We start from the raw sequence: 10,967 nt of genomic DNA, 5'->3' as shown, positions 1-10,967 counted from the left end.
GGCTTGCCCAGTGTAGTGTCGTGCCTCAGGTGACTTCTGCTAGAGGACCACGACTTGAGCAAAGCTAACTTTGCTCAAAGGTTTTGTGCATTTGTTTCCTAGGCTCCTTTCTTCTCTCCCTGCCAGGCTGAATGCATATTCTCCTTTCCTTACATGGAAAGTTTTAGGCCAGCTGCCTTTCTGTTTTTTACTGATTTATGTTCTTGCCCAAGCTCCAGCTGCTGCGAAATATCTTGTGCCTGAAGAAGCCCTATTCCTTGGTGCTATTTGTCTGTAGCCTGAAAAGTGGCGCGGCTGTTGCTACTGTGTGTCACACCCAAAATAGGCCTGTGTTAGAATTGGCCAACAATGGCAGATCTTTGATCTGTGCACTATCCTATAGATAGTGCTAAATGTGGCTACAAGTGTTGCTGGATAGAATAATCCAAGGCATGGCAGAATGCATATTTTGTTGGAATAAATCTTGCAGAGTGACTTGGTTACGTAAGTGTCTCTCTCTACCTCAGTGCTAGGGCTAGACTAATACATAACCTGGATTATGTGCCATAAGCAATGCTAGATGTACTACTACAGCTTTTACCATCAGCTATTTTAGCCAGTTTTCAGATAGGATGGTCCTGTTTTAAAAACTTTTAAGCAAAGTTTATTGTTAGATTGAATTACAAGGTTTTGTAACACTTAAATCTCTCCACTGCTTATCCCTTGCTGTGTCCTGCCTCCTTCCTTCAGTGCATGTGTGCGAAACTTTCAACTAATGCTTATGACAGCATTCTACATTTACACCACTGTTCTGATTTAGTATTTTATTATGATGCAAGGGAATTTAGGGATATACTACTCAGCAATAGTAAAATATGCTTATTCTACTATGCATGCCTGTTCTTGCTGTTCTTTTGCTATGGTTTAACACCTGGTTACTAATAATGAAGGAGGGACACGGGTGGCGCTGTGGGTTAAACCACAGAGCCTACGGCTTGCTGAGCAGAGTCGGCGGTTCGAATCCCCGCGATGGGGTGAGCTCCCGTTGCTTGGTCCCTGCTCCTGCCAGCCTAGCAGTTCGAAAGCATGCAGTGCAAGTAGATAAATAGGTACCGCTCCAGCGGGAAGGTAAACACCATTTCTGTGTGCTGCTCTGGTTCACCAGAAGCAGCTTAGTCATGCTGGCCACATGACCTGGAAGCTGTACGCCAGCTCCCTCGGCCAGTAAAGCGAGATGAGCGCCGCAACCCCAGAGTCGTCCACGACTACACCTAACGGTCAGGGGTCCCTTTAATGAAATGAAGATGGGACAGTGTATTCCAAATGAGACTTTACCTGTATGGCTTTCTATTAGAACTCTTTGGCCTTGCCTAGTCTATTCGCAAATATGGGATAATGAGCTCCGTGGTCTTATGATTAAAAACTATAGGCTCTTCTTATGTGCTCCCTACTGAACAGGCAACAGCATTTACTGCTCAACATATGTATCCTATCTTGACACAAGTGCTCACAGCAGCTTATTCAAATTTGACAAGTGTAAACATTTTGGATAGTATGTCTTCTTGTTAATAGTCCTTATGGAAGCGCCATGCTTCTCTAGTTGTTTTAGAACAGCCACTCCAAACTTGAGTAGTTGCTTCAAGTCTTGTTTAGGATCAGGAACAAAGCACTAGTTTTATATATTATAACAACTGTTTCGTTTGCAAAAAGTCTTCCTCTTAGTGAAGTTTAAGAAAACATCCTCAGTTTTAACTGCAGCCCCAATTTGGCCAGATGAGTTTAACTGGAAGGCAGCAGTACAGCTGAACCAACAATTATTTGATGTTGCCTTTTATCTAGAACATTTAAGTTCTACTAACCACAGCAGCCTGTGTGGCTCAGACTTTCTACCAAACCAGAACTTGTAACACAAGTTCTGACTTAAGTCTGCCCATTCCAGGGCATAACAGCAACAGTACCTTCATTACAGGTAACGAGTTCTCCATGACAAAAAGCATCTGTAATCAATACAGTCAATAATTAGTCAATAATATGCACAAGCCCTAGTTTTCATATCTCAGCCACAGACCAAGAGACTGCTGTCCATCCCAATTTAGATAAGGCCGCAGAAGCAAATTCCCGTTACTGATGTTAGCTTCTCTTACCATCTGAAGTTGTGACAGAGAGCCATTCTGTATTTCATGGAATCATTGGCAGAAGGAACCTTTTGAGATAATCTACAGATTTCAAATACTATATACCTCCTAAAATACAACAGGAAGTTTAGTTGCAGATATCCTGCGAGTGTTCCTGCTTGTAGGTAGGCTATGGCAGCAAGTCCCATTTAAAAAGAGCTGTGTGTAGCTGATGTGTATAGGATCACACTGTGAGGGGGCACCTGAATTAGCTTTTAAAGTATAAGAAGCTACCCAGTTGTGACGATTTTAATCAAACCATTATCTACACCAGTGAAATCCAATTAGCCAAGTACTGCAGATCCTTTGTTTTTAAAAAGCCAAGTCATGGACCCCCTACCATTGAAAATTTTGATATTTCTGGTAGTTTTTGTTACGCAAATGGAGCTGCGGACCCTCTACCATCCACAGGCCACCAATTGTGAACCACTGATATACACTGACCAGCAGTGGCTCTCTGTGGTTTCAGACAGGCCCTAGCTAGAGATGGCAGCAGTTGAACCCAGCACCAATGCATGCAAAACAGATTCTCTACCATGGAGCTGCAACCCATCCTCTGGATTTAATCATTATCTCATCTGTTTATATGCTGGAAGTGACAGGTTACATGTATTAAAATATGCTTTAAAGAGAGATGCACAAGGACTTTAAAACTTCATGGATGCATCTACTTCCTTGGTCTATAGTTGGGGATGGGGGAAAATTGTAAAGGGAATGAGGCAGACAGAAACATTCCTCACTGTCAGGGCCTGCCTGCACAGCTCAGTTCCTGGTAGTAAACTGCCTTCCACTAATTCAGCTTCAGCTTTTTCGCAGTAAAATACAGGCATTCTTAGTTACTATCATCCCAGGCCGAGAAGCACATCCTCCTTCCAATATCCAATCCTATAAAGTGCACAACAAAGGTAGCCCGTTGCCCTCCCTACTTTCTGATATTGATTCTAGCTAAGTGGCCCATGTTTCCTATCTTCAGCTATGTGCACATATCAAACAGTTTCTACTTCCTGCTACTCTATTAAATAGTTTTAAGTTTTTGGGTGTGGGTGTGGAATCTAAAGAGATGGTGATTGAATCCAAATCTTTATCCTCAAATCTTACAAAGTTTTAGTACACAGCATTAAGGATCCTTTTTTAATTGATAAGAACAGTATTTGTATGGGAGAAAGAATATATACTGCAAGCATTTGAACAAGAATACAATCTAGAAACCAGATTATCAGAGTAGCTTGATCCAACTATTCTGCCACAATAAGGTCTTACAGCCCCCATAAGTGCTTTTGTAGCTACTTCTTAGCCCTATAAGGAATTAAACAGCCCCTGGGTAGAAAGTGCATGTTGTATCACTGTCAGTAGCCCAGCTACTGATGGGCACCTTAGCTACACCCAAGATGACAATTGCTCGTGACTTATTTCCATACACCTTGATGCACAGTACTAGATACCTTATCATTTGTTTACTTCAAAACATTAAAGGCCTCATTTTCAACACACCTCATACTTTGTGTATCTGTTGTCTGTATAGGCTAGGGCTGCATATTCTCTTGGGAAACATCAGAAACACTAGATTTAAGATAAGCACTCTTCCATCAGTAGTTTATTTGGTTTATTACAAATGATACAGGCCAGATAGCCAGCAACAATTAAATCCACTTTGATATATCAGTCTGTTGCTTTTATCCTATCCTAGATATCAACCCCATGCACCAACCCCATTTCTTAAGTGAGAGTGAAATATTTATTAAATTGTTTAAAATTCTGTACACAAAGCAATAGGTTAGAGAGCGGGCTCAGCGGATGCCTTGATGGATAATGCTACTCTTGGTGCTGCTGTCTTTCTCCTTCTTACGGGCTGGGTCCAGCTCGAAACACCGCCAGAGCCTCAGTGTTTCATCAGCTGCTGCTGATGCCACTGTGGACCCATCTGGACTCATAGTCAGGCTTAGCACTCTGGCTGTGTGACCTGGGGAATATTAAAAACAAAGGTGTGCCATTTCCAGCAGACAAGTGGAAGGAACAATGCATGTGTGGGCTGTTTCCATTATATGAAGGCAGCAATACCCACAAATTAGAAGTTGGCTAAATCTGGTACTTCAGCCATTTCCATACCATCTATCTGAACTCACCTTTTAACTCTGTGACCTTGGACATGGATGGGTATTTCCATACCACGAGCTGGTTCTGGGCAAAGCCATGACCAGACACAAGTTCTTTGTAGTTTGTAGACCAAAGTACTGCACACACCTGTCAGACATAAAACAGTGAGTACCAAGAGTCCAAATACATGCTCATGTATAAATTGAAGAGACTGAGCATCAGCTTAGTATCCAATGCTGAACTGCTCTTTATTTTCCATTGAGAATACTAGGTGAACCTACCTGAGACTGTGCATCCACTGTATTGAGGCAGGTACCCGAGCACACACTCCAGATCCTTATATGCCGGTCACTTGTTCCACCTCCTGTTGCCAGCACATTGGACTGCCATGGACTCCAAGCTACAGCCTAGAAGAAAGGTGTCTTAAGATTAATCTTCCCTATTGCCAGCAACATGTCAAGTGCCTCCTACATAAAGAACTACTTACCTTAACAGCTCCTTGATGCTGCGTGAAAGTCTGCACAGGCTGAAATGATCCACTATCCCCTTGGATGCTTGGCCAGACATTTACCAGGTTATCATTTCCTCCACTGGCCAGATAGCGACCATCAGGTGACCACTTGAGCCCACACACCTCTTGTGTATGGCCAGCAAGTGTTGCTACATGGTGCTCTGCCACACGAACATCATGATGATGAATATGACCGGTCCGTGACCCGCTGTTAAGAGAGGCATAAGATTTAGTATATAAACCCAAACTCAAGTGCTAAGGACAACCAATATCACCTCTTCACTTAGGAAAGAAAAAAAAGTTCCAGAGAAGGCAGTTTTGCTGTACTCCTGCTGTTATATTTATATCCTGCCTTTCCCCCCAGAACCAGGCCTCAAGCATGAATAAAGACAATAAAGTGACACACACATAAAAGATAATAAATGGAAATTAAACAATAATATTAAACTACATAAAAATATTTTTTTAAAAACTAGTAGAAACAACAATACTATTAAAAGCCCTTTCCTAAAAAACAGTCAGTTCTCAGAAGCCTACTGGAGTAAAAGTCTTCACCTGCCAGCAGAAGGACAAGGAGGGAGCCAGGTCTGGCCTCTCTAGGAAGGGGGCTCCAAAGTCTGCAAGCAGCCATCAAGAAGCCCCACCCGCATCACCACCAAACATGCTTGTGAGGGTGGCGTGACAGAAGGGCCTTCCTCAAAGATCTCAGAGCATAGCCAGGTTTGTATAGAAGAATACAGTCCTGCAGATAGGCTGAGCCTAAGCAAGTAATGCTCTCATGAATCCCTTTGTCTGGGATTTGGGCCGTACCTGGATAGAATGTGGCTGTTCCAGCTCAGGGAGCTCACACGGGATGAGTGACTGACCATGTTTCGTAGACGCTTCTTCTGCTGGATGTCCCATAACTAGAATCACCACAGACAATAATTAGTACAACTATCTGGCTAAACTCGAGTATTGCCAGGGGGGTTGGAAATGGAGAAGAGTATATACCAAGACAAGCCCACTTTGCCAAAACCATTTAAAATCAATTGGAGAAATGCAACCAAGCCATGGCCCTCAAAGTCATGCCTCAAGGAGGCTCAGTCATGCCTCAACCACGAACATACCCACACTTCAGTAGTTCCCACAACCTGCCGGGTACCTGCTGGTAACTCATGGCCCCAAAGAGTAACCCCATAACACAGATTTCTGCATTGCAGGGGGTTGGACTAGATGACCCTTGGGTCCCTCCCAACTCTTAAGATTCTATGAACTTCTGGTAGAGATCATGAGTATCTCTATAAACCGTGCCCCTTGGCAAGTAGTCAAGTCAACAATGCTTAATCAAGTCATTAAAGAGGCATAACCCCTACCTGAACCTCTGCGTTACTTGTGCCAATTGCAAGGTAGTTTCCCTCTTTGATCCAAGACACAGAGGAGATGTAGTCATCTGGGTGTTCCATCTGCATGAGCTGGATTATTTCTCGGGACTCATAGTTCCACAGATACACTGTTTTATCCAGAGCCACAGCCAGGAAGTTGAGGGCGCTCCAGTCGATGAGGTTCAGATCTAAAACAATAGATGAATCGCCACTAGCCCCTTCCACCTCTGCACACCTCCCCACCCCCCATTGTAAGGCCTGACATGGCTCTGATTCCTCTAACAACCCCTTCCTCTCCACCCACAGTAGCCAAGGCAAATACCACATGGAGGCATAAGTCTTCTGCAACACGTTACACCATCGCAGAACTGACAGGGATCCTATAAAATACAAGCACTGTAGCTACTTACAATAGTCGTTGCGGATGTCTGGGGCATCCAGAATACGGTCTGACATGGAGGCTATGTATCTACCATTCTTCCGAGAGGAGCCTGGTGTGTTCTTCTGGCTGTAGAGCACTTTGAGATTGTTCTGGTACCCTGGGGTGGGGAAGAGTGACCATGATTATGCAGCCCAAACCAAAGTCAGTCATGTATTTGCTTCCACTGTAGTTGACATAGATCTAGTTTCAACTCATTTGCCCCAGCTGCTGAAAGGCCTAATAAGTCTTCTAACACATCTGGGTTTTCAGCTAATTCTGTCAAAATGCAAAGCAACTGCGGTAGGCCACCACCACACCATGAACAGATCAAACCATCTGCAAGAGAAGCTTCCTCCTCACAGGCACTGCACTTGAGGTATGCTGCTCTTTCAAGCTAAGGGTGCAACCCTTTGCATACATATGTAGGAGAGAGCTCCACTGAGGAAAATGGAACCTCCAAATAAACATGTACAAGAGCGCACTGCATCAAGGAGGTTAATTCTATTTTTTTTAAAAAGGAGAACCCTAATTCAAGAAAGGACTTCCCTGCTGCTGTTTCATGTAAAAGGCTATGGGTTCTGGTTGGTGACCCGAATCAGCACAATCCTAATAGCTTGAACAAAATGCAAGCAAACCACCTTGTTTTACTAGCATAATACAGGATTACACAAGCGGCAGCCTATAAACCCGAGTCACTGCTAGGCTGCAGACTGGCAATACTACTTTCCTACCACTCAGGAAGGCATCATTGCCTTGAACCATTCTCACTCTGAAGTCACAGCATAGCAGGGCGAGGGTGCCATCCGCATGAACCGGATTATCAGGAAGCACCACCATAGCATAATAAAATAAAATAATAGCAATTTTTTATTTATATCCCACCCATCTGGCTGGGTTTCCTCAGCTACTCTGGGCGGCTCCCAACAGAACATTAAAAACACAATAAAACATCAAACATTAAAAACTTCCCTAAACAGGGTTGCCTTCAGATGTCTTCTAAAAGTCAGGTGGTTGTTTATTTCCTTGACATCTGGTGGGAGGGCTTTCCACAGGATGAGTGCCACCACCAAGAAGGCCCTCTGCCTGGTTCCCTGTAACCTCACTTCTTGCATGGAGGGAATTGCCAAAAGGCCCTGGGAGCTGGACCTCAGTGTCCAGGTAAAACAATGGCAGTGGAGGCGCTCCTTTAGGTATACTGGGCCAAAGCCATTTAGGGCATCCCTTTAGAATCCTTGCTATTTCTACCATCTAAAAAGACCCTGATGTTGGGAAAGATGGAGGGCACAAGGAGAAGGGGACGACAGAGGACAAGATGGTTGGACAGTGTTCTCGAAGCTACTAAAATGAGTCTGACCAAATTGCAGGAGGCAGTGGAAGACAGGAGTGCCTGTTGTGCTCTGGTTCATGGGGTCACGAAGAGTCGAACACGACTAAACAACAAAAATACCTTCAGTGTCTTTCACCCATAAGGAAAGCATCTGGTCCTACCTTCAGGGGCATTCTGAGGCTTTCCACTCAGTCGCAGGATTTTTGCCTCTTCTACATCAAAGCCATTCAGGTTCATTGCCCAGGCCTTCTGATGCTCCTTGGGTTGGAAAAGCAGTCCCATTAAAAAAATAAAAATGAATTAGTAGTTTGTCATACAACAGGAATGGAAAACCTATTATCCCTCCAGATGTTGCTGACCTCAAATTCCCATCAGCCCTAGCCACATGCCATGCTGGCAGGGACTTATGAGAGTTTTGAGTTCCATAACATCTGGAAGGCCAAAGGTTCCCAGCTCCCTTGCTCTCACAGTATAGACAGCTAAGCAATTATATGCCTGCAGGCTGACATGAGCAACAAGAGCCAAATCAGAGCTGGAAGGTTTGTATGGCATAACATCTTACCTCATTGCCACCCACACAAGCCAATATACTGTAAAGCAGGAAGCAGGTGAAGATTGGTCAATCTTCTGTAATTTTATCCGCTAAACACCACCATCCTAAGACTGGAGATAAGAGTAAAGGGCAGCATTTCCACCCACCCTCACTGGCACTGGAGGGGGGATGAGGAGAAATGCTACCTTTTACCTAAAAACTCTGATCTTGGATGTGATGCTTAACACTAAGATTGGATATACAATCTCTCTGCATGAACTTAAGAGATCCTCTCTAAAGAGCTAGCAGAGGTGCAAGCATGCATGTGTGCTACCTGCTTGTGACAAGGGAAAGAAGAGGCACATGCATTTTCTCTCTTGTGGAATTTGTTTGGTTTGCCGTTCCTACTGCTAGAAAGCAACCCCTGGAAATGTGGACAAGTTCAAATCCAATCTTTGGGCTGAAATAGGCTCTCCTGCCCTATATTACATAGCTTGTATTATTTACTTAGCTACCCATAAATCACAGCCTAGGATTGTGTACTGGTCATTCTTGATTTTGTAGCTAATATGAGCAAAATGGCCTGTATAATAGCTGGGTTTCAGAAATCTAGCATGTATTATCACCTGTCTCTTTACAGCTGCTAACCTACTGTCAGGAAGCCTGCTTTGCCAATTACTGGGTGTCAATATCTCCCTGCACCATTTCTATATGGCTTGCACGAGGAACAGTTCTTTAATATCACAAACTCACCTTCTTGGTGGGAGTATCATCAGAGGACTCCTCTTTTGTCAAGAGGAAGCTGGCCACATCCATTTGCATAGCGCTGCGATTAGGAATGTATCTGTCCCCTCCAGTTTTGTTTGGAGTGTTTTGTGCTTTAGAACCAGACTTGCCTACAAGATGGAGAAACAGCAAAAAATCTATTACATCTATTGATAGATAAGTTTTGATTCATAGAAAGGAGTACTTCTGTGACTATTCCACAGTGCCATCAAGGGATGTAGTGGATAGGCCACTCCCAACATCTGGTTGGGGGAAAACCACAAGACAAGCTAATGACATATGCTAGGTCAACCCATAGCCTCAAACATTAAGATGTGTCCTCACCCTCATAAGATACAACAGGAGTCTTACCTGGTGTCTTGGAGGGGGTCTTGCTTGTGCTGTGAGGTCTGTTAGCTGGCTTCATGGGTGAAGGAGCTGTAGCATCTGGGGTATGTCCAGAGCTGGCGGCGGCAGCCTCCTTGGCTTTGCGCTGCCATCGGGCAGGAGGGACATTGGGAATAGGGGCATCTAGCTTCAACAGCCCGTGCAAGTCACTCTCAAACAGGAACTGTGCCATGTGAATAGGGCGCTGTGAGGATAAAGCCAGATAAAATAAATAGCAGCTGCAAACAAAAGGCCAACAGAGACCATGCAATACACATCTGCAGTAGGGTTGGGTGAGCATGCGTGTTATTCCCCATTCCCAGTCAGTTTGGCCTAGCCCTAAGCTAGCAAGTCTAAATTCGGATCAGATGGAGGCTCACACATATGAATGCTCCTCTATATAGAAAGCTGCGTTTTTCAAGAAAGGCCATATTGCACCCCCTTCCCATCAAAATTTACTTTTCTAAATGCAAAGGAACTCCCCGACTCTGCACCCCATGCAACAGCATCGACCCATGGGAGCCTCCACCTGAAGACACAGGTTCTGCATCTAAGTGGAAACAAGCAATAAGGAAGTTTCTTCGTACTTTACGACCCCCGGAGGTTTCCTGAAAGGGTGCACTGCTTTTATAAGATGCCTTGCGACCCCAGCCGTTTTCAACAGCGGCACTAAAAAGAGTGGCAGGGGTACCTTCTATCTATCTCGGCGTGGTCTACTGCACCACCCATCCACAGGAAGCTCCCCGTGCAGGGTGGGCAGCCCCACTACGGGCCACGCGGCGGAGATGGGGGGCAGGAAAAAGCCCTACAGGCGGCGAGGAGATCGAGGGAAGCCAAGCGGGTGCGGAGCCACAGCAGCGACGCAGCGGGCCGCCTGGAGGCAAACAAACCGGACTCACCTTTTTTCTCGATCTGGAGGAAACTCTGCCGAGCCCTTCCGCCATTCACGATTTAAATTCGCCTCTCCGAGCAGCGATTGGCCGTTTCGAACGCGCCGGCCGCCGGGAAGCCGAGGCCAACGGGCAACCTTCGTCTCTCATTGGCTCTCCGACGGCGAGGAGGCGGGGCTCTGCTAGGGCAGGTATCTGGGAGGGAGCCGTGCGGCTCCATGGATAAAGCAGGGGCGTTTTCCTGAGTGCGGGCGCTTCCCATGATGCCTAGCGGCGGTGGCGGAGTGGGGAGGAGGGAGAGAAGAGGGCAGCGGGGTTGCCATGGCGCCGGACGCCGCAATAACGTTCCAAAATTCCAACCGAGGCTTGGAACCGCACGTCCGCTACGGCTCAGTCGCGAGAGGGCCGCGGAATGTTTCGCGCGTGCGCATCGCCCACCGAGGCATCCCGGGCGGGTGCGTGTGATGCGGTCAGAGCTCTCCGAAGTCGCTGCTTCCCTAATGAGCCGCCTGCGTCTGCGGCT

The 10,967-nt window shown here is 45.7% G+C and overlaps 1 protein-coding gene across 2 annotated transcripts; it reads right to left on the bottom strand.

Moving 5' to 3' along the window:
* Positions 1-3,732: 3,732 nt before the first annotated feature.
* CDC20 (cell division cycle 20) lies at positions 3,733-10,849 on the bottom strand. Of its 2 annotated transcripts, none has more exons than XM_083742253.1 (11): positions 10,454-10,849; positions 9,540-9,759; positions 9,156-9,298; positions 8,032-8,128; positions 6,533-6,661; positions 6,114-6,310; positions 5,569-5,663; positions 4,735-4,966; positions 4,529-4,654; positions 4,277-4,394; positions 3,733-4,113 (listed from the first exon to the last, which is right to left on the bottom strand). In XM_083742253.1, the coding sequence occupies exons 1-11, from the start codon at positions 10,496-10,498 to the stop codon at positions 3,941-3,943; spliced, it is 1,575 nt and encodes a 524-aa protein (XP_083598379.1). In that variant the 5' UTR covers positions 10,499-10,849; the 3' UTR covers positions 3,733-3,940. The 2 variants fall into 2 exon arrangements, with proteins under 2 accessions (XP_083598379.1, XP_083598380.1); XM_083742254.1 differs by lacking the exon at positions 10,454-10,849 and adding an exon at positions 10,364-10,445.
* Between the last annotated feature and the right edge of the window lie 118 nt (positions 10,850-10,967).

This window comes from Podarcis gaigeae, assembly GCF_964106915.1.
Source record: "Podarcis gaigeae genome assembly, chromosome: 6".
Classification (NCBI taxonomy): domain Eukaryota; kingdom Metazoa; phylum Chordata; class Lepidosauria; order Squamata; family Lacertidae; genus Podarcis; species Podarcis gaigeae.
Note: the sequence above shows the minus strand (reverse complement) of the source record. Positions and strands in the feature narration are given on the sequence as shown.

Coding starts and splice junctions, on each gene's coding strand:
- CDC20 (XM_083742253.1), bottom strand. CDS start 10,498: ATGGCGGAAGGGCTCGGCAGAGTTTCCTCCAGATCGAGAAAAAAG. Junction 6,662..8,031: donor GCCTCAGAATGCCCCTGAAG/GTAGGACCAGAT, acceptor TCCCCACCCCAG/GGTACCAGAACAATCTCAAA. Junction 5,664..6,113: donor CAAGTAACGCAGAGGTTCAG/GTAGGGGTTATG, acceptor TGGTGATTCTAG/TTATGGGACATCCAGCAGAA.